General features: G+C 46.7%; 1 protein-coding gene across 1 annotated transcript in view; it reads left to right on the plus strand.

Moving 5' to 3' along the window:
* Window positions 1-24,702, plus strand: part of LOC147685121 (unconventional myosin-Ig-like) — a 1,601,091-nt gene that overhangs the window by 1,255,900 nt on the left and 320,489 nt on the right. Inside the window, exons 20-21 of the mRNA XM_086941006.1 lie at window positions 17,386-17,499; window positions 23,479-23,633. Of these exons, the coding sequence (XP_086797132.1) occupies window positions 17,386-17,499; window positions 23,479-23,633 (269 nt within the window). The remainder of the gene's footprint in view (window positions 1-17,385; window positions 17,500-23,478; window positions 23,634-24,702) is intronic.

A 24,702-nucleotide genomic window follows, 5' to 3' on the forward strand; every position in this document is an offset into this window, starting at 1 on the left:
CGTCCTACACCAGCGAAGGTCCGTCTATCGTCTCGCTTTACCAAACGTCATCAAAGGGTCCAAGTCAGGGCGACAGTCAGGGCAGTAGTCACCAGCAGCCGTTCGAAAGGTGTAGTCGCGCTGTAAAAGACCTTTGGTCCACTTTCGACATTCAGGGGTCGATCACGTGGTGCGCTTCCTCCGGAATTTTCTTGCGGGGTTCCTCAGGACCCTCGGGCTCAACTGCTACCGCTGAAGTCGCCCAACGTTGGGCGCCAGTTGGAGAACCGTAGCCTTAAGGCTCGGCGTCGCAGGGTATGCCTGAAATCCCCGGAAATCACCTGCCTTGTCAAAATACAGAGACACAGACTCTTCGTCTGGCGTAGAAGATTATTTATTAGCTGCAGCTAGTACAGTGGTCTTAGAAGTCGTCGATATAACGAGGTTCAAAAGAGACTGCCACTTAACTCCGTGGCGCACAGGCTTATATACGGTACAATACAATGCAAAATATAAACACACAAGAGCATGAGGCATAGGCAAATGTTATAGACAATGCTTGAATCTAAAGTAACCCAAGTTCCCGGTTATATTTGTCACTCGACCCCTTGAGTAAATTACAAACGAATCCACACAATTCAGTTTACAAGTAGAGAAAAACACAGCTGTGTACTCTGGAAGGACAGTCGTGAAACAGGAGAATGCATGAGACGTGTAGCGAAGGACTGCAGATAAGATAACCCACAGGAAAGAATGGTGCGAACCAACAAATAGTCCGGACGGGGATTAATCAGCTCAGACAGGAATTAGTGTACTCGGCCAGGTCCTGACACTCGTTGGTAAACAAGGGCAAAGAAGCCACCTGACACGTAAATGCAGAAACGACAAAAACACAGCGCTCGCCGTGCTGCCTGAGTGAGGGCAACACAAAATGGCGGCGGCTACAAAATGGAGGCTGAGCACGAACGAATTCGCGATTTACAGAACCTCAAACATTACCATGATTCAATGCCTGACCAGTCTGAGACGCATCCTGTGTGTGGCAGTCAAAAGTAAAGTCTTTGTAGAACTTTTACAGCCTTCTATTTGAGACCTTGACCCCTGGGCCATGTTACCAAGATAAGGGGGCATTACTGACCTCTCACATGATTAGTGTTTTTCCAAAGTGATAACCACTTTCTGTTACACCTTGGATATAGTATGGCAAGAGTTACATTGACCTATTTATTCTAGGTCTGGCATTGTGCCAACATGTTCAGCCAAGCACTCTCTGATATTTCTGGCTGCACTGAAGTGAATTGATACCATCGGCCTGAAACATTGAGTTACTGCTTGAGTTAACAGCACTGGATCCTTCATCATGGAGTCACATGCTTGAATCATTCCCTGCCGTGTAGATGTGAGCCTCTAGTCACCTTTAATAGCAGTGCCCAACACCAATGAGAAATAGAAACAACTAAAAAACATTGAGTTTAGTGGCTAAAGTACCTCATAGAAAGTGAGCCAAACTTCCACCAATGAGGGGGAGATGCACTGAACTCACTGAGGCCACCATAGTTAAAATGTAAACCACACAACATGAGAACTGGGGTAATTAAGCTCTTATTACTATTCCAAGTGGCTAGAAATCAATATTTTTAACATCCTGTGTCACCAGCTTTTTCTAGTGGAATTACTGTCTATAGGAATATTTTTTGCGAGGGAATTCTGCCCTGCTGGGAATGGCAATAAGGTCATTTGTAGAAGAGTTGCTGAGACAGCTGATTTTGTTGATAAGGTTGATAAGATGTTTGAAAAAGTGAGATCCATGTCATCTTACCCCTTGAAAGAACATTAGTGAGTGAGCCTGAAGACTTCCTAGTGACCTAGCAATCTCTTTGTCTGCTGTAATATGTTAAAGTTCCTTGTCAATGTACGATCCAAACAAAGCCTCTCCGTCATTTTAATTCCACTCATTACAAAATAAAGTACCTTCTCACTCTATACTGTACACAACGCAGGAATACTGCACTCACATGCACACTCACCTGCATACGCAATTACAACATAGCATTCATAAAATTCAACACAGTATGCCGACGCAAACAATTATTCTCTACGAATTGAAGGCCTACTCACCCCTCTACTATACACACACGACAGCACAGACATGCATGCTTAAACTAAAATATTCTGGCAACTCACATTTCTTAACACTGCACCAAAATTGTATAACGTGACATAACATTGAAATTCTGAACATTGGAATAAGAAAGTTCAATTGACAGTCACAATTTAACAACAATTTCTGCAAGTGAGTCAAGTCCTCCGCCCTGGTGAGTGGTTCCTCACCCGAACTAATTTCCAAACTTTCAGCACAGTACAGTACCTTACAATTATACAGTTCCCATTCCTTGCAAAGATCACAAAAGCACATATTGTTTCTAGCCCGCACCACTTCCTGATGCACATTAGTCAGATCAGACTCCTTGGTGATTGTAGAGGGCCACCCGGCCAGTACCCTAAACTATAGCAGCAACACACATGAAATCCTGGTCCTTGCCCGTCCCATGAAATTTTTGACAAACGAGTGGAGGAAATGGAGGCTGTTCGAATTCTGAACACGCAGGAGGCGCCAATGCAGAAGGTTGTCCGGGTCGAAGAGGAGACGATGGAAGCCATACAGAGGCGACCCGCCCCCAGCCAGAGGTGAGGTACCGGCAGCTGGCCAACCAGCAAGTGCGGGCACTGTGGTTCCAACCACAGGGAACAAGACAAGGGCCCAGTAAGAGATCAACCCTGCTCAAAATGCGGCTAAGCCAACTGCTACGCCAGCATCTGCATTAGTGGCGGAGGTCACCCATGCAGAGGTGCATCAAGAGGGTGTTCAACGACTCTGCGTAATCTCATGCTTGCAGAGCACGACAACCCCAGAACACCTCCAGAACAAAGGACAACTGCCTATTACGAAGACAACAATGACACATTTGTCATATCCTTCGCAGGACGGCCGGAGCGAAGGGAGCGTCTGCCCCCAATGTGCAACATGAAGGTCCACGGAACATCAGTGCAAGCCCTCATAGACACCGGCGCATCAGTCAATGTGATGGACTCCAACCAATACGAGCAGGTGTCCCCCAAACCACGCCTCACATCCAGTGCAGCCAAGATTTACACGTACGGCGGCAAGGAACCCCTAACTCTCTGAGGGATGATGGAGGTCAAAGTCTCGAGCTCTGAATGCTCCGTGACGACCAGGTTTCACATGACGGAAGGGAAGAAAGGGGCCCTCCTAGGTTGCCACACCGCAGAAGACCTGGAACTGGTGTTTTTTGCCGAGTAAGTTCACGAAACCCACATAGAGTACTTGCTGAGTGAATTTTCCCAACTCTTTCAAGGGCTCGGTAAGCTCTGAGGATGTCAAGTAAAGCTACATATCGACCAGGCGTTCCAATCGAGAGTGCACAGACTCCGGTGCATTCCTTTTCACCTTCGCCCAGCAGTGGAAAAGGAGCTGCAAGCCCTAGAGGACCTGAGAGTCATAGAGAAGGTGTCAGGACCTACTCCATGGGTTTCCCCGCTGGTAGTGGTACCAAAATCTAAGCAACCTGGCGCCATTCGACTGTATGTCGACATGGAGCTTCCCAATCAAGCTAACCGAAGAGAGAGACATGTGACCCCGACCATGGATGACATTGTGGCCGACTTGAACAGGGCACAGTGGTTCTCCAAGCTCGACTTGAACTCTGGATACCACCTGTTGGAGCTGCTGCCAGAAATCTGGTATATCACCACTTTCTCCACACATGTGGGTCTTCAAAGATATACCAGGCTCAGCTTCGGCGTGTCATCCGAGGTGTTCCAGAACGCCATCAAGGAAGCCCTGTCAGGCCTGGTATGTGTAATCAACTTAAGTGACGACATCCTGATCTACTCGCAAAGCCTAGAGGAACACCATGTCCTGTTGAGGGCAACCTTAAAGAGGATGGCAGACTGTGGACTCACGCTCCATAAAAAGAAGTGCGCCTTCTACCAAGGATCAATAGACTTCATTGGGTATGTCTTAACGTGAGACAGACTTCACGTTGACCCGCGCAAAGCAGAAGCCATAAAGAGTTCTCCCGTCGCGCAGAATCCAACGGAAGTAAGCAGATTCCTCGGGATCGCAACGTATTTTTGAGATTTATCCCGAACCTCGCTACCCTCTCGGAGCCTCTCAGGCAGTTGACAAAGACCGGCACACCATGGGAGTGGACGCCCAGAGAGGAAATGGCGTTTCAAGACATACCATGGCATACTTTCATCCCAAGAGGAAGACAGAGAGAGTAGTCGACGCCAGCCCAGTCGGGCAAGGGCAGTCCTCCTGCAAGAAGACACCAAGGGAGCATATGCCAGCTGAGCACTATCCCCAACTGAAACAAGGTATGCTCAAATAGAGCGAGAGGCTCTGGCCATACAGTGGGCATGCCAACACTTCCACCTGTGCGGGCATCCCTTGAGAGTGATAACCGACCACAAACCACTTCTGCCGCTGTTCAGCAGAACCACACACCTGGCACCCCCAAGAATCGGGAGATGGGCGATCCAGCTGCAAGCATACTCACTTCAACTGCTGTACAGACCGGGGGCAGACAATCCTGCGGACTTTCTGTCTCGACACCCCACCACCACCACAGGATGATGCTGCCGGCACAGAAGCCTTCGTAAGTAAAGTGCAAGACAGCTCCTGTCCCATGGCCAGGACCAAGGAAGAGCTACGCGATGCCACGGGCGAAGATAACACCATGCAATGAGTGAAGGAGGCACTGAAAAATGGGCTGTGACATCGGTTTCTGAACGGAATCTCTCTGTTAACCAGCGAGGACCAAATTTCCAGACGCCAACTCTGGAGGGTGCTACATGAGCTCAGCGTCAGTGACTCCGTCTAATAAGGAAACTAATCAACCAGGATGTTGTTATTCACATGGCGTAAATCAATGCAAAGTCTATTGCTATGTCTTGCAACGACCACTGGAGAAATCCATTCAGATGATTCAATTGGTTCAATGATGTCTGCCTTGATTAATTTGTCTAACTCATTCTCCATCTCTTTTCTACAATAATTGGAATGTTCCTAGCCTTATGTATTTTAGGGCTAGCATTCTTTTTCAGAACAATGCGATGTTCAAACCCTTTTAATTTACCAATATTACCACTGAATACTTGTGGAAACTTTTTTTTAGAATTTGGTCACTCAATGCAGCACTCTCGTCCAAAATCATAACTGGATCAGGACTGTTAGGATTTAAAATAATATGTAAATCTCCTTAATATCTCAAACCTAGCACTGAAGGTCCTTTTTTGGCAACATAAAGTTTTCCAATAGATTCTCTGTTCTTGAATTTAAAAACAAGTTCTCTATAACCAAGTAAATCAATTCTCTCACCTGAGTATCCTTCAGGATTAATATCAGGTACGCAAAGTGTCTTCCCAATTTTAAGTACAAATTTAGAATTCCAAACCTCCTCATTATTAATAGTAAAGGGAGATCCGGAATCAGCATACATGTCAATTATCACTCCACCAATAGACATAGAGCAAATGGGTTTCTTTTTTACACCCACTCCAGTATCTTTGATGTTTAACACAAACATATAATGCACCTCAGATTCTTGAATATTGCAGTGCATAACTTTCTCCACAAAATTTTCATCATCACTTGACTCAGGTTCATCCACACATCTGACTTTAACATTTTTCTCCTCCTGCATGCCTTTGCAAAATGCCCTATTACACCACAAGAAGAGCATCTTTGTTTGATAGCAGGACAAAACTTACTAGAAGCAAGATGGGAACTACTGTCGCAACGATAATATCTAAAATTATCTTTCTTGGTGATAAGAGATGGTTTCATACTATTATTCTTTTTAGTGGAATCATAAGAGTTAGTAAACTCCATTTTGTTCTTGTTATATAATTTGTTAATTTTACATGTAGTTTCTTCATTACCACTTTTAGAATCTGCCTTAAGTACCTTTGCACTCCGTTCTGCATCCCCATTAATCCATAGTCTTTCTTTTTATTTTTTTTTTTAAACCTTTATTGTACAGTTCAATAAAATTACAAGCACGGGCCAACAACCGCAGGGGCCGGCCGCAACACAAGAATAAGACCCACTATATTATCAAATGACACAGCTCTTCAGCCGACAACCCCGAGGTCCGGCAGCGAATCAGGATAAACATTGTATTGAACTCACAACACGTTACAGGATAAGACGAAGGTTTCATTTTATGTTTAGCCCCCCCCCCACCTTAAAAACCAAGGAAAAAGAAACAGACATATCTGGTGCCATACATTCAAACACCATGATTAAGTGAGCAGGTACAAAAATAGAATAATCACAGATCAATTTAAAGGGAACGACCGAGACGCCTGCGCTAGCAAGCACAAAACAGGATGTACGACAAAGCAATCTATAACCCAACGCAGTCGCCCGCAAACAGACTCCACCCACCCATTGGCACCAGGATAGAAAAAGAAGTACGGTTACCAGATACTGGAATACATACAAAATCAGGATAATACCCCAACGTTATGAAAGGAGAGCGAAAGGAAAGCTTGAGATAAAGAAATCATAAAAACTAAACTAACTAACAAAACTATAGACCCATCCCCCCACCCTGCACCCCTGCATGTGGCTTTCGCCTAACCCCAACTAGCAGCGTGCCTGTCGCCCCGACTAACTAAACTACAAACATTAAAGAAGAATGGAGGAGGAGAATGTCATTCAGACTCCTGGTCACCTTCCTCCCCGCCTGAAACGACTAACCCCTGTCCTAAGACCACAGAGTACTCAAAAATATTATAGACAGAGCCAGATAGGGGAGACGTTGAACACCGCCCAACCTCCCGCAAGCATTACGTTAGTGAATCCCTTGTCCTCTAAAGCCCCGAAATCAGACCCAGACCAACAGTCTCATCCTTGACCCCTCCGATCCTTCATGCGGACTCTATCCGGTAACACCATCACCGCCCCAGGAGAGTCAAAGTTCGTAGGAAGTTCAATTAAGATTAATATTAGACCAGTCGAACACATTGAGTCTCTGCAAGCATCCGCCACCGGTAAGTTCTCACTCACCGACATGCAGTCCAGATATCCTTTCCTCCTTAGATGTAAAAGAAACACAAGGGCGGGAAGGGACGGTAGTGACTTTCGGTTTTTGCTAGTCGTAATCTCAAGGAGTGAAAAACCAGGTGGCTCCACAATAATCGGCTGTGATGGTGAATGCATCGATACCCCCAGAGAAACAATTCCGCAAGTATTCTGCAAACAGGTCAATGGCGTCAAATCTTTATCGCGCACGGGGTCTCCATCCTCCTTTACTACGGGCATCGTGGGAGAATCAGTTCGTTGAAAGTCATGCAATAGAACAGAGCCCAGACTCGGTCGCCCAGTTTCAATGTCACCAGCGATCATTTTATGGACAATGGTCTCCAGATGCAATTGAAGTGCCCCGATGGCGGCCATTACGGTCTTCAAGGACGGCTCACAATTCGGGGAGAAGAGGCAAGAGTGGAGCGGACGGCAATGGAGGGTGCATTGTCGGTCAGCAGTATGCCACCGCGAGCGAGGGCCCTGGCCCAGCAGACCCGGGAGGTGGCGACCGGGTCGCCGAGATGGGTACTCCCCCCCACAGCCACAGACAAAGCCTATCACCACTCCTTCAGTATAAAACAGACCAGACGCTCGCCACCAAAAACAGGCCAGGATAACCTCCACTGCAAGAGACCGGACTCTGTCTGAGTCCCACGGCCGATGTTATTCAACTGCAACCCGGCTGGGCAATTACTCGAGGCCCCGGCTCAGAAGCTGGGTTAGGCCGAGATCTTAAACACGACACAACTCCGTCAATCTGGGCGATAAAATTCTCGGTACCGCACCGTTAGATTCAGCAACAGTTCATCCACACGTGGGTCGGGTGTAAAATCAGGATATCTGGCAGGATCATTAAGCAGCAGACGGAGGTCGGCGGAGCCGGGAGCCTATGCGGCCATCTTGGTTGCTGCATAGCTCCTCCTCTCCCATAGTCTTTCTTGAATAGCTGTGTCTGCAGTATGCATTACCACCTGATCCTGATAACGAATAAACTGCTCCTGAAGGTGATCAAATTTGCAATCGCTAGCCAATTTGCTTAAAGCAGAAACATACTTATCCACCTACTCACCTGGTTCTTGCTTCTTTTGAAAAAATGTAAACCTGACAATCCCAATTCAAACTATAGGTGCAAAGTAATTGTCAAAATCTTGCAAAGTAACATGAAATACATTAGCATCTCCTCCCCCCCACAGACTTTGTCATCTGTTCATATACCTTTAGACCACCTGGACCAATAGAATGTAGAAACAAATTGTTTCCTTTCCGTTTTCATTTTACCACCCTCATCTATAGTGTCAAGGAAATTAAGAAAATAAGACTTTCACTCTACCCATTCCATACAAGGGTTAATACCAGCCGGCCAAAAAGCTTGGGGCGGGAGTGGGGTGCAAGGCAACATTTTGTGTGGTCATAATGTTACTAATTAATTACAAAATTACAATGAATGACAACGCAAAAGTAAAACTGATTTTGAGCAGGAAGAACTAGTTCAATAACCTTAGGATTAAGTGTCCATGCTTCACTTTATTTTTTTTTTAAAAACAAGGACTAGTTCACTCACCCAATGGTGAAAAAACATTTGTTGCAGTGACCAATTATGCCGTAAATAAGCATAAAAGGTACTTTGTAAAATAAGCATCAGAAAAAAAAATGTGTAAGATGAAAGTTTCCTTAAGTAATTGAAGAAGAATAAAGTACAGTGTAAAAAGCTTTTACTTAAAAATTCAGTGCAGGTCACTCGAAGAGCAGGAATAAGCTTCTTATGAATTCCTCAGCACATAGCTCCTATGGTGTAATTTATATTGTAAAAGAATTTCAATGAAATGCGCGCAAAATAAACTTTGGCACTGTAATTAATCACTCTCAACAGTGCAGCGGCAAGGCCTAGATGACTTCCGAGTGACAGGCGTGATGTCACAACTCAGTACGACCCTTGTGTGCGTTGTGTGTGTCACACGCCAGAGGAAACAAATCGTTGTGAAGAGAGGAACGCAAGATGGGAACGCCATTAGAACTTTAAAGAGTGCTTGAACTCCACTTTGCGTACAAGAACTCCATAGAATGACGCGGTGAGTAGAACTTGGGCCAAAGTTCTAAATCCGACCTCAGTGAAGCAAGGTTCTGATGAAGGTAGGTAAAATTGAATTTTGAAAAACGCAGACAACGGAGCAAGTGCGAAGGTTAGCCCAGCACCCCAAGCAATACGAGAAGCAAGATTTTCCCCAAACTTAACCAGTAGGAGGTTCAGTAATCCGCAATCCACAAATTTGAATCCATAAATGTGGGTAAGGAAAAAAAAAACAATCCAAAGAGTCTGTACTGGGCACGCATAATCCAAAATTGTAGAGGTAGGTGATCACCAAGAATGAGGAGGAGGCACGATTTGCAGGTAAGTCATTTATTCCAATTATCTAGTACAGAGAGCGCCGGGAGCCGCGTCCACTCTAACTGCCAACATGGCGATCACGCTCTGCATTGCTACGTCCGGACGCAACGACTAGAGCGCAACACTACATATCTCCCCCTTTAACCACCAAACACAAATTGAGTGACCATGTCCCAAAGTCTATTTGCTTCCCAGCACGTTCACCTCTCCCATCTCATAGTCTCTGTACCTCACTGGTCTAACCACTGTCCTGCCTGCATGGGTACATCTCACCGGGGTGCTGGAGGCGATCCCTGTGTCTTCTCTGGGAGTGCTCTGCCCTGATCTATCTCCGCACGTTGGTCTCCCCTTCGGCGTCGCTTCGCTTGTACCTTCCTGGCGTTCCTGTGTGTCCTGATCATCACTTTCTTCTACCTCCATTTCTCTCGAGACATCTCCAGAGGTTGCCTTCTCTTCCCCCGAAGGGAGGACCTCAGAGTGGTTATCGTTGTGGTGTTCTGACTGTGACCCCTCTGCCTTTTTCCACTGCAGTATCTTGTTGCACTTGGACATGCGATCCTGGGACCAAACCCTTCCGTCACTCAATAAGGCTGCTCTGTTATGAACTTCCTTCACTTGCATCAGTGCGCTGAACTTGCTGTCGCCTTTTCTTCTCAGTTAGACTAATTTGACTCGGACCCACTCTCCTCTTTCTAACCCTGTCTCCTTCACGTTACGCCGTTTATTAAAGTGTTCCATATAGACTCTTTGTGCCCTTTCCAGATTTTGGTGGACAACTGCATTGGACCATTTACTCACTATGTTGCGTTCCTTCCATGCTACATTGTCCTTGGTAAAGGGATCCCGCCCCCTGAGAATTTTGAAGGGACTGTATCCCGTGCTGGTTGGGGTGATCCTGTATGCCCACAGCGTGTTCCTCAACTCTGTTTCTCAGTTCTTTCCTGCGCTGATTGACGATTGTACTGACCCCATGATGACTCTGTTAAACCTTTCGGCTAAGCCATTGCCGGCTGGATGGTATACCGATGTATGCTTGACCTTGATCCCGTTCCTTTTCATGTAGGCGTTCCACTTTTCAGATGTGAACTGGGGCCCATTGTCATTTAGGATGGAACTTGGAATACCTTCCCTTAGGAAGGTGGCTGTGAGAAACTTCAGCACTGTCTCCGTGTCCATGTCCTCCAGTATGACAATCTCGGGCCATTTGGAATACCTGTCCATGAGCACCACCACATATTTCTGGCTCCTTGTGCGTCTAACACCGGACCGAGGATATCTATAGACAACTCCTCCCATGGGATTGCTGGATTGTCAAAGTTTCCTAAGGACGGCCTCATCAAGATTTGGGATTTGTCCGCATTTTGGCATTGCGTGCACTTTCTGATGTGCTTTTCTATCTGGCTGTCCATTGCCGGCCACCAGTACGTCTGTTTGGCCCAAAGTTTACTTTTTACAATCCCTAAGTGTCCTTCATGCAGGATGGAGAGCAGGTGTGACACCAAGGAGGTGGGCGGAACTACTTTATCTCCTCTTAGCAGAAAGGTGCCGTGGTCTCCTATGGATAATTCTTCCCGCACTTCAAAGAACTTCCTGTGTTCTGCACTCAAGCTTTTCTTGTCGGGCCACACTTGTAGGATGAACTGCATGACCGTAGTGATGTCTTTGTCGTTCTCGTAGGCCTCTTTCCATTCCTGCACACTTATCACTCTCTCGTGGTCCTCCATGAATGCCACGCTGACTTCCTCTCCCTCCTCGCAGTGAGGGGCTTCCTCCATGACTGAGGCTCTGCTGAGGAAATCAGCAACCTTGTTTTTTTGTCCTGGTATGTATTCGACGTCATATCGGTAGTCCAACAACTTTAGTGTCATTTTGGCAATGCGGGGGGTAGCGTTTGCATGTCCGCTTAATGTGAGCACCTTGACCAGCGGTGTGTGGTCCGTCCTGAGCCGGAATCTTGAGCCCCATATGAATTGGCGGAACTTCTCCATGGCCCAGACCGCCACCAGCATCTCCTTTTCCACTACACTGAACTTCTGCTCTGTGGGCGACAAAGACCTGGACACAAAGCTGATGGTGGATACTTCACCTTCTTTTGTTTCCTGCATTAGGACGGCTCCCAGTCCCCTCTCACTTGCATCCGTAGTTAGTATGGACATAGCATGTTGATCGAAACCGTGAAGGGGAATTGCCGTACTGATGTCTGCTTTAATGCTTTGAAACTCTTCTTGCGCCTACTCCGTCCACACAAAGGATGTTCGGTCTTTGAGAAGTTGGCGCAAGTTGTGCGTCTTTGTGGCGAAATGCGGCACAAATTTACTATAGAACTCTGCCATACCTAAGAAGGAGCTAACCTCCTCCTTGTTTTTTGGTGGGGGAGCATCGTGTATGGCTTGGCATTGGATTGTTTCGGTGTGATTCCTTGGTCGCTGATCTCGTGGCCTAAATATGTGACCGAAGACATTCCAAATCAACATTTCCCCCATTCCGCAGTGAGTCCGTTCCTTGCCAGGATGTGCAACACTGTTGCCATTTTTGTATCATGGTCTGCTCGGTCCTTGCCCATTATCAAGATGTCATCTTTAAAGTACTGTACCCCTTCTGTGTCCTTGAACAGCTTATGCATAAGCTTCTGGAATATCGCTGCCGACGATGCAAGTCCAAATGGCATCCTGCGAAATTAGTAGCTTCTGAACGGGGTTATGAAGGATGTCCACTTGCGGCACATATGATGTAATGCTTTTTGATGGTATGCCAAGGTAAGGTCGATGGTGGAAAACCATTTCACATTTTTAGTCTTGGCCAGCATTTCGCTTATTCTTGATAGCGGGAACTTTTCTACTACTATGTTTTTGTTCAGCTCTCTCAAGTCCACACATAGGCGTACCTTGCCGTTGCCTTCCTAGCTACTACCAACGGCGCCAACCATTCTGCACTGTTTATCGGCTCAATGATGCCGTTGTCCTCCAGCCGTTGCAGTTCCAGCTGTACTGTCTCTCTTATTGCCAACAGGATATTTCTCACTTTGTGGCACACAGGCTTGGTGTCAGCTTTAAGGTCTATCTTGTGCATGAATTTTGTCAACTTTCCTATTTTGCCTCCGAACACAGTGGGAAACTTCTCCTTCCATTTGGTGGTTTCTGGCTGTTGCTCCAGGCTGGTCATGAGAACCTGTGTGACACCTCCCAGGTCCAGTTGTATGTCCAACTCGCCCCAGTCGACCCATCCTAAGACTGAGGGCCCCTTTTCAGCTACGTATAGCTTGCCTTCTGCTCTTCGGTCCTTAAACTCAAATTTCAGGACTCGGTACCCCACCATGGGTATGGGTTCGCCTGTAAACGTGACTAGTCAATTGTCCGGAGGTACCAGGCGTGGTCCTAGGCGTTGTCTGAAGTGTTCGTCCCACACCTTGCGTTGTATTATGGTGTACGGGAACCCTGAGTCTCCCACCATTTTCATTTGTACTCCCCCTGATGACAGTTCCCATTGTGGTTTCTTTGATCGGTTGCAGTCGATGCCCAGTATGTGTTCTTCTATGCATAACACGTTGTCATCTTCTTCATCCCAGTCTCCTTCAATGTCTGATTCTTGTGCGACGTACTTGACCGCCGGTCTTCTCTGCTTGCGGCGACACACTTTCTCAAAGTGCCCCATGATTCCACAGAACAAACATTTGGCGCGGAAAGCCAGGCAGCGTTTGTCATGGGCTGCATGGGCATGGCTCCCGCACCTGTAGCATGTGTTCTTGTCTTCACTTGTGGATTTCTTCATGGGTAAAGGTCTGGGAACATATTTGGTCTGCATCTTTGTGTTCCCCGCCTCACCTTTGCTCCTGTCTGGTGGGCCTGCTTCTGCAACTTTGTTGACCATGATCCTCGTGTTGTTCTCTCTTTTTGCCGCCTCAGCACATCTCTTAGATAGTTCTGCCTTCTTCACCATGGCTATGACTTCTTTCAGGGACGACGCGTCTCCATCGACTCATAGCTTTTCTTGGATTGCAGTGTTCGTGTAATGCATGACGATTTGGTCCTTAACAAACTCGTCATGTAAAGCGCCAAACTTGCAGGTGACTGCCAGTTTCTTTAGTGCTGCCACATATTCTTTTTTTTGTAAATCTTTTTATTAGTTTCAAAACAAAGAAAGTAATAGACATATCAGGTGCCATACATTCAGATATAATAAAAAGGCGGACAGATGTAGATACGGGATGGATACTAAGTAGTGAAGAAATGGCTGGGACGCCTACGCCAATGTATGAGCAACAGTATGTGCCACAGTACGATATAAAATTCACATTGAGCGCAAGCTCTCAGAGTCTGCCCACCCATAAAATCAGGATAATAGGAGAAGCATGAGCACCAGATATTGGAATACCAACAAAGTCAGGATGTTCCACCAACTATAGTTATAAAAGGAAAGTGAAAGAGAGTGTGAAGAAAAAGAATCCTTAAAAAAAAAAGAAGACAAAACAATAAACCCATCCCCCCACCCTGCACCCCTGCATATGGCTATCGCCTAACCCCAACTAGCAGTGTGCCTGTCGCCCCAACTAACTAAATACTAAAAGTAGAAAATGGAGAGGGCATCTTTTTACATGCCCCCGGTCTCCTCTCCCGCCCCCCAAAGCCAAGAATCCCCAGACTAAGGTCTCGAAATCTATTAAGCTGCAAATATGTTGCGGAACAGGGGAAACTCCAAACACCGCCCAACCTCCCGAACGCATCGTGGTTGCTAACCCCGTGTCCAGTAATACCCGATGGCAAACTCAATCACACAGTCTCACCCTTGACCCTTCCGATCAAACTGTCACCTCCGCAGGATAGTCAATGTCCAAAGAACCTGTAGCAAAGTTTGATCCAAGACGAAGCAGAGAGATGGAAGTGTTGAGAACTCCGCTAAGTCCAAAAGCTCCTCACACTGTCATGGATTCCCAAAGTTGTTTCGTCCTCCATCTTAGCGGTGGCGATGTATAGGGGAGTGACGCAGTTTCAAACCAACAACAGTTCCCATCAAAAGTCTCCGGAAAGGGAACTTCAGGTAGTCCATCAGGTAGTCCATCCATAGTCGGCAACGATCGCAGGCCTGACAATCCAATTGCGGCATCAAGCATGCTCTCAGCACCCAAAACACTGGTCAAAGGCTCCAACGTCTCACATAGTATGGGGTCTGCTTCCTCCATCGAAGTGGCCATCTTAGGTATCTCGAGTCGTTTTGTTTCTTGCAGTGGACCAGGGTCCGGTCCCATCCGCCCAGTTGCAGACAAAAACACTATCATTTTATGAATGCGGGCTTCAATGCTAATGGCTGCCAACACCGTTCATAGTGACGGATCACTCTCAGTCCGCTCCACAACATCTCGCTCAGGTTAGGTCATATTCGCGTCTCCAGAGAGCCAGGTCTCCCCGGGGGGGAATAGGTGGATGCGGAATGGACGACTTCAGAGGGGGACTTATCGTTGGGGACAATAACAATCCGAACTCAGCCACCGCCGGCGGAGATCCCAACCCAGCGAACACCGGCGGGACCCTAACCGGGCCACCGGGCCAGGGACCCCCGTCCGCCGCTCCAATTGTGCGTCGTCACCCCTCCTTTGATATTCACCAATTCAGCCAACCATCGTCAACTTCAGTCCAAGAAAAAATGTTCCCACCTCGGTAGACCAGACTCTGTCGCACAACTACAGCCGATGTTGTTCAACTGAAACCCGGCAGGGCCAGTACTCGAGACCCCGGCTTCCAGGCTGGTCTAGGCCGCAAACTGCCACACGACGTATCTTTGTATACCAAACTGGTAAAAATCTTGGGCTCGCACCGTTAAGCTCCAGTCCGGTTCATACACACGGAGGCAGGGTGCAAAAACAGGATAAATAACAGGATCTTCTGGCAGGAGTCGGAGGTCGGCGGAGCCGGGAGCTTACGCGGCCATCTTGTTTGCTGGCGTAGCTCCTCCATGAGTGCTGCCACATATTCGTATACAGACTCTCTTGCTTCCTGTTTCCTCTGTTGGAAGTTGTACCTGTCTATGGACGTGCGCACCACCTGTCTATAGTGGGTGTCTAGGTCTTCAATCGCGTGTTGGGACACGTCATCATCATCAGCCTGATGCCTTCGGGCCCAGGTTCTGGAGCAGTATCCTCTTCTTTCTTTTGCTGGGAAATGCTGCACCACTTTCATCTTCCAGCGCTTCCAGGTAGTTCATAAAGTATTCCCTCCAATCTTCCCACTTCATCGAGGGTTCCCCAGGCCTGGGTAGGAAGGGGACCTGTGTTGTGAGCGAGGAGGTTTGGGCGCTCATCTCTGCTTGCCTCTCTGGGAGCACTTCTTCTCCTCTGGGACTACCTGGTGCGCTATGCCTGTGCTGGTGTGGTGGGCTCCTCTGAGGCACAGGTTCCCCATCTGCGCTGTGCCTACTCCGCCAGGGCCACGGGCGGAAGGCCGTCTGCCGCAAGCGTGGTGTCTGATACCGCCGTGTAATTCGAGTGTCTGGCCGCCACGTGTGTGCTTCAGCTGGAGGGCTTGGTTAGGAACATGTGGTCACGTCCCCTTTCTCTCCTCCTCCCGTGCCGCCTTACTTCTTTTGGCGCTTGTCCCGGTGCTCGGGTGTGCCCGTGGGTGGTCCGCGCTGGGCACGTCTTCTTGGCGGGTAGTATGCTCCCCTCCGCGTGCCCACGTGGTCGAGCGGATTCACCCTACCTCCGTCTGTTGTGAGCTTCGCCCACCGGTCCCTGGATGGGTCTCTGCGTGTGGTGGACCGGGGAGGTGGTTGCGGGCGCTCCCCTCTGCCACGCTCTCTCCTCTGCTAGGTAACTGCCGTGCCGTGTTGTCGCTGCCTCGTGCTCTTCTAGTGTTGTGCACGAGAGGTGGTGATCTCGAGCAACGCTCGCTCTCCATCCTATCCTCATCGCCAATTTGTAGAGGTAGGCAATCACCAAGAACGAGGAAGAGGCACGATTTGCAGGTAAGTTATTTATTCAAATTACATAGTAGGGAGAGCGCTGGGGGCCGCGTCCACTCTATTCGCGGGCTCCGCTCTAACTGCCAAAATGACAGTCACGCTCTGCGTCGCTACGTCGGGACCTATCGACTAGAGCGCGACACTACAAAAATTATCAAAGTTGACGAAAAGTAGCAGGAAATAGGTTTGTCAGTGTTTCTGCAAACGCTCGTGCAACCTCTTTGTAAAAATATACATAAAACAATGCAATATATATAAAATACAAAGATGCAAATAAGGTAAAACACAACAGGCTTCCAAGGCATTTCTCTTTCCTCAAACATCTATCTTCTTATTTTTATTTCCTTGTAGACTACATCTTTCCCTCTAATCTCCTCTCAGAAGTAGGTTAATTTCCAATTCGTCTCCATTGTAACAATCAAAGATGGATCCTCAGTAGGCAGCAGGAGTGGCCCATGCAGGTAAGAGTGGGGGGAGGAGTCGATAGACGACGAGGTAAAATAATTGTTAAAAAAAAACTTACTTCGCAAGATCAGAGTTTTTTCTTTTTTCTATTTCATTTTACCACGTTGTCATCTGTTGACTCCCCCACCCAAACCTGCCCCCCTAGCCTCACCGCTCTTACCTGCACGGGCCTCTCCTGGTCAGCAGGTAGCATAGGTTTAACAATTAAGTTTATTTGAAGAATAAAGTCTTAGTTACTAGATAGAGTTGTTATATCAATGCCCCACCAGGCACAGCATCCTGCAGCTCAACCCACTCTCCCCAACTGATCTCTCCAGGCATGCATAAACATTCTGTGACATCACACACACACACACACACACACACTGGCTGGCTGAGCAGCAGGTATCTAGGAAACTAGGGAGAGAGAATGCATTATACCTAAATCAGGATGTGACCGAAAGCACCTATTCTTCACTTCCCTGTTTTCTTTGCTCTCGATTTACAGATCAACCGATTCAATAAGAGCAGGGATCGGGCCATCCTGATCACCGATCAGCACCTCTACAAACTGGCACCCAGCAAGCAATTCAAGGTGCTTAAATGCATCTCCCTAAACAAGGTGAGCCCTAGGGTTGTGGCAAATGGGTACCGACATCTATAACTTAATCTTATGTAGATTTGATCCAGTGCTTTTTATGTTTTGTGATGAGACGTTGAGAGTGCAAATGTGGTGTTATGTTGCACACAGGTGGTTAGCCAGCAGAACAATCAAATTAAGTTATCTTTGTTAAGCTTCCCAAGCAACATCTATGGTGTGTTCTCCATTTCTGATTTCTCCATGTCTGCTGTTCTGTGTCCAAGATGCAATGGTGTCGTTCATCTGGCACATTGTGCTCCATTCTAGAGGTATCATTCCAGGTTCTGTGTCTAGTTGTGGAGAAAACTAGTAGTAGTAGTAGTAGTAGTAGTAGTAAGTAGTAGTAGTAGTAGTAGTAGTAGTAGTAGTGGTGGTTGTAGTAGTACTAGTAGTAATAATATTGTATTTATAAAGCATAACAGTGCTAAATAAAATGTACCTACTTGGTGCTGAATAGCATAAAGAATAAAATCTATGACCAGCACTGTAGGCATGTGCATGATTGATGTTGTCTGTGTATGGATGTTTTGCAACGTATTCAATTGCCCATGAACTCATACTGGCGCTATTTTTTCAATTATTGATTTTTGTTGGATTGGTAAATAAAAAAAGTTAAACTGGAGTAGGTGCAATACTCTTTTTAGGACGAGCGTAGCGATAGCGTAGCGATGAACTTTTGTTGGCGTGTTAGGAGGAATGTGAGACAGCGTTCAGGCACGAGCCTCGCTGTCTCAGATTCCTCCTCGAGGGCGCGCACGGCGCTGTGCCCATCTCCTGCCTCGGAAGCACCACACACGCATGCGCATTCACAGAGACACACAAGCGCCCATGCACGCACCCATACATACAGAGAACACATCCCCGCCGTCGCATACACACACTGCATACACACACGCATACACAGAGACACACACAAGCACGCACGCACCCATACATACAGAGAACCCACCCCCGCCGTCGCATACACACACACACAGCACACACACAAGCGCACCAAGACCCCCGCCGCCCCACCAGACCCGCCCCACTCACCAGGTTCTTCGTTCGTGTCCCTCGGCAGCCATCCGGTCATTCTGGGCAACAGGCGGGTGCCGCGCTGAGACGCAGTCACGCAAATCTTCCGGCGGGTACGGGAGCGCGGGGTAGACTCCCGTCTGCTTCCTGTATTTGTCTGGCCCCGCCCCCGTCCCAACAAAGGTTGCCTGGCTTCCTGTTGAAGCCGGGCTGCGGCGTTTCATTATTTTTAATTATGCCTATAAAGCGGACGCCCTTTCAAGATCGGGACAACAACAGTAACTTCAGAAACACAAATGAATTATGAAGCAGTGGGTCAATAATGGTCATCTTAAATACCTAGATGTTGAATCCGCCTCATTTAAGGAGGGATTATTTCCATTCTTTTGCTGCTAAATTAGAGAAAGGTGAAATTGTTGCAAAATGTCTTCTGCAAGATCTTTTGTCGTCAAGTCGAATTCGGAAGTGGAGTGGAAGCTCCGTCCATACTTTTGATTAGCGTGTGTCATCCATTATGGTAAACGATGGCTCCCCCTCCTCCCTATATCCCCGTGCTGTGCCACAGGTACCGCAGTGTCACAAACGCAGCAAAACACCAGCTGGGGCAACAAAAACATGATACCAGCACCAATTGAATTACAGCGGCACCCTATTTGCATACGCTCCATTGCAGGCCGAAAGCGCTTCATCTGCACCCCCCACATCAACACGCCACCACAACTGCAGGCACATGGGGGCACAGCTCTACACAGCATGACGGACGGCCAACACTTCCGTAGGTGCGCTTCGAGCTGCATGAACATCAAACTGGCCTGCCCCAGCCATTAACCCCGCTGATCACCGCTCACCGCAACTCCTGTGGCAGAAGCCCAATGCCCTCGCGACTGACCTGATGGTGTCACGGTGGAGTCACCCCCCAACCGCCGGCATCCCTGCAAGAGCATTCCCAAGGACGGAGCAGTCCACAGCCAGGTACGAGGCGTCATCCCCAAAATTCTCCTTCTCCCCACTGTGAACCAAAGGGGGGAGCTTGCATGCACCCCCGTGCACGCCTCCTCCGCATTACTGGATCAGCGCCTCTGCCCCCCATGACACATAAGCATAAAATGAAAAACAAATAACAGATTGAGTATGGCCTTGGGATACTCCCCCCTCATTCAATTCCTGGCTTCGCAGTAGTGGCATCATCTCACGTGCATAGGAAAGGACTGGCTTTGTTTGCACACCGCAAACCAGCATGAGATAAAAGCATTCTCCACGCGCACTAGTGCTCACTCTGTATCAGTTGCACTAGAAGGCCGTGCACTGCGCCCATTGCATTCTGTCCTCAGTCAGACATTTCCGATTCAATTTGCTGTGACTGCCAACCAGAGGAGAGCTTTACACAAGTGGACACATGACCACAGGGCAATGGACTCAGGCCAACAAACTGTATGAGGTCGGCCAGTGATCTCGCGCCGGCGAGGATTAGGTGTGACCTGACCACTGAGCACACTCCTATTCCTGACTGAAAAGTGATCAGTGAACAACTCACTCTTAATATTGAGCCCACTTTTATTATTGAACTCGCCCCTGATCCCAAACTCTTCTAACTATAGCACATAAATAATCTTGTTTTATGAGTGCTTAAGTTCATCGTGTTTTGTGGCTTGGAGATAACACACGCACAAATCTAGTCAGGCGCAAATGCTATTTCAAAGTGTTTGTATATTGAAGTCAAATTGTTTTCCATCAACAAGCACATTTTCAATGTCACTTCACATTGTGACATGAATGGCAACGAACAGCTGTGTTAAGAGATATATTGTTTACATTAAGAGATATATTGTGTGCAACTACTGATTACAGAATATGCAGCCCTTCATGTGTGCGTCTGTGCGCAGACACACATTTATAGCATATCTAGTTTTAAAAACCACCATATTTTTCGTATTTTACACTGGCAGTGAGCTGCTCTTCAAGCAGGGGCCATTGACACGGTCCCCAGCCCTTACAGTGTATCTGAAATGACAACATGGAATTTTTTACTTTTACTGGAAGGCACCACAGTTTTCACCTTTTACAGTGGCAGTGAGTTGCACGTCAAGCAGGCTTTGCTATTCCGCTAATACTGCCCCAGCCCTTCCAGACTTTCCAACTCACAATCCACCTACACATAATACCAGTACACTCAAAATCACATAATTACTATCCATATAATGCCACTGCACACTATGTCACATAATTCCACTACACACATCCACTCCACACCACACATTTACCCGTCACACAATTCTACAACTAACTAACAATTCCAACCCAACCTACATAATTTCATACTACATACTTGTACAGGGACACCACCACATCACTCGGGGACACCACCACATCACTCAGGGACACCACCACATCACTCGGGGACACCACCACATCACTCGGGGACACAACCACATCACTCGGGGACACCACCACATCACTCGGGGGCACCACCACATCACTCAGGGGCACCACCACATCATTTAGGAACAACACCACATCACTCAGGAACACCACCACATCACTCAGGGGCACCACCACATCACTCAGGGGCACCACTCTGGGGCACCACCACATCACTCGGGGACACCACCACATCACTCGGGGACACCACCACATCACTCGGGGACACCACCACATCACTCGGGGACACCACCACATCACTCAGGTACACGACCACATCACTCAGGTACACCACCACATCACTCAGGGACACCACCACATCACTCAGGGGCACCACCATATCACTCAGGGGCACCACTCTGGGGCACCACCACATCACTCAGGGACACCACCACATCACTCGGGGACACCACCACATCACTCGGGGAGACCATCACATCACTCAGGAACACCACCACATCACTCGGGGACACCACCACATCACTCTGGGACACCACCACATCACTCAGGGACACCACCACATCACTCTAGGACACCACCACATCACTCTAGGACACCATCACATCACTCTAATACACCACCACATCACTCTGGGACACCACCACATCACTCTGGGACACCACCACATCACTCAGCCCAACCACATCATCACTCAGCTCCACAACAGCACTGTCCTTGCTTGCTACCAACAAGCATTGCCATAGCCAATAGGACTCGCATTAGGAAAGTGTAAGCTATTGGCTTTGTGAATAACAATGCTATTAATTGATATATTTTCAAAGCCAACACATATTGAAAAAAATGTTTCATTTACAATACCAATAGCTCACACTTTCCTAATGCGAGACCTATTGCATTGCAAATGCTTGTTTTAACATGGTGCGGCTGGTAGCAATTTGCCGCATGGCCATTTAAGAAAATAAAATATATAAAAAGAAAAAGCTGGGGGACAGTGGACGAGCGGGTGAGGGGGAGAAATAAAATAACTTTGAGTGCATGGTTGGGGGGAGACACACACAAGACAGAGAGAGACAGAGAACCGCACACGAGGGAGACAGCAACATGGATAGCTGGGTGAGAAGCACAATGAGAAAGCTGGAAAACACATGCAGTCTCATTGAGTGCTTAACCAAATAGAAAAAGTAGATCCGTAAAAATGTGAAGAGGAGGAATACTAGTCAGGGATTCAGAAGGATTGTAAAGAGCCTGTGCTCCAGGGGAGGGCCAAACAAATTAAGAGGACGGCAAGCTAACGAACAATGAGAGTGACAATGAAGCCAGCCAATGATAAGAATGGACAGGCTGTAAGCAGATATTCTGGAAGTTGGAGTACTGTCCCAGGATCTGGGGCCAATACCTCCAGAAAGATAAAAGTAGATTAACTATAGTGTAGAAGTTCCACATTGAGAGCCTTATGGAGAACATTGCAAGAATCTTTATTGTATTTATTTATTTATTTGATTTATTTTAGCACACTTAACATAATGAGTACAACAGAACAAAGACAATATAAAGGTTCATTATAACAATAGTCTGCTTAAGACAACAAATGAGCCTAGAGAAGAACTTTAAATGCCGATAATTAAGGAACAAGTCCTACATAAAGATGCATATTCTTCATCAGAGAAGCAAGAAGTGAGACATGGAATATCTCAGATATTATTACACTGGCGGGATAGGGAGAATAAAATAGAGACATTTAAAGACGAATAGTGGAGTATAAGAACTGCAGAAGACAAGGGAGGGTTCAATAAAGGTATTTAAATCTCTATGGAGGTGGGCATACTTCCATGGAGGTGTGCCTCTATAGTTAGTCGTCATAAAATATGACTTGCTGTGATTGAAGCATAGGAGTAACATAGGCATTTCCTTATAGTCAGGGCTTCTGGAATTATGCGATTGTGTTGCCACTGCAATTTTTGCATAATTATAGATTTGCCACATAACCTGTCATGTGCCGCAGAATCTGCAGATTTAAAAAAAAACACAATTGTTTCTAACTCAAACGGTTCAAAAGTTACTAAAAATGCAGCAACACATGTTCCAGCGAGGTGAAAGGCCCTTTTCAAAACTTGACTGGTCAGCATTTTGTTGTTTAATGCTATATTTGGTATTAAAGTGGTACCAATGAGGTGCAACCAATGCCCAGACAGTGTTCCCAAGTTTAAACATTACGAAATAATGAAGTAATACAGCTACAAAATGTATTTAGCCTTTTCTTGCCACATCATTTACTTAATCCTGCCTCATAATTTGGCCCTCTCGTGCCACATAATTCCACGGAACCTGATCATAGCGAGAGTGAGTGCTGCATGAAATTATTCAACAGAAGTTGATGGGCCTTGGGGCAAAAGAGTTTATAAATGATTTAGAGTGGCAGATAGGTCTGTCTGTCATTATCTGATGTCAGTACCCGTGTGTCCAAGTTGGACAGGTAAAATAGTTTGTCTGCCCCTAGAGCTTAAGGATGCAGAGATGACCAGTTGGCTGGGGTGGCTCTTACTGAGGGGCATTCTGTGCTTCTTGCAGGTGACTGGCATGAGCACCACAAGCGGCAAAGACCAGCTGGTGGTCTTTCACACAGAGAAGCAAGATGACATGGCCTTCTGCCTCCACAAGATGCAGCCAGAGAGCGAGAGCCGAGTGGGCGAGCTGGTGGGCGTGCTCGCAGACCACTTCAAATCGTAAGTGATTGCATACTTTTTAAGATCTTTGTGATCGAAATGAAGTTATGATGATGATGATTGTATGGGTACCCTACATGCTGGCAACCATCTAGAGCATACATTGTCAGGCAGGTTCAAAGTTCACACCAAAGCGATCGATCTGACTCACATCAGTCAGAAATTGAAATAGCAAGAAAGGTGCAGGATGTTTATCAGTTTCTTTATCTTTTCTAGGCTATTTTAAGGTAAATAATAGAGATTTGTTAGTTTTAGGGTGAGTATGGGTTTTGGGGTAGATGGGAATGGTAAATTTTACCCCTACACTATACAACACTTTCCCTACTGTTGCACTCACTGGAGTGGGAATAGTATTTTATACCCCTACTCTATCCAACACTTAACCTATTGTTGCACTCACTGGAGTAGGTATAGTAATTTTTACCCCTACACTATCCAACACTTACCCTACTGTTACCCTAAAAGTATTATGTGTTATAATGGTATGCGTTGTAATGGTATGTATTGTAATGGAATGCGTTTTAATGGTAGTTTTAAAAAAAGCATTGTAATGGCATGCGTTGTAAAATCATGCAATGTAATTGTTTGCGTTGTAACAACATATATTCAACTTAAGCATCAACGACCAAAGGATACTGAGTAAAATTAAAATATTACCAAAGTTTGAATGAATTTTAAGATGCAATGGGAAGCTACTAATAAGACTCGATAAATGGATACACATAAATTAAAGATTCTGCTCACTAGCATCACCGTAAAATAATCCAATCAGGTATCATAGCACATGCACTTCGGACGGTACATGAAGACCTTTGCCCAATGCACATAATTTAAAAAATTCTCCATGTTTGTGCTGTATTTTTTCCTAATCCAAGATGGCAGCATTATAAAATATTTTTTAATGAGCAGTCATGATGTGAGAAGTTGGCCTGGTATATGATGTCTGCTAATTAAAGTGTCACATAAGTGGGGCGTGTCACGTCCCAAGCAAATGCACAGCAGTATGTGCCATTTTGGCATACATATGACTTTATGAAACATATAATCATTTTTTCTCCGTTTTTTTTCA

The sequence above is a fragment of the Lissotriton vulgaris genome, chromosome 10 (genome assembly GCF_964263255.1).
Source record: "Lissotriton vulgaris chromosome 10, aLisVul1.2, whole genome shotgun sequence".
Lineage (NCBI taxonomy): Eukaryota > Metazoa > Chordata > Amphibia > Caudata > Salamandridae > Lissotriton > Lissotriton vulgaris.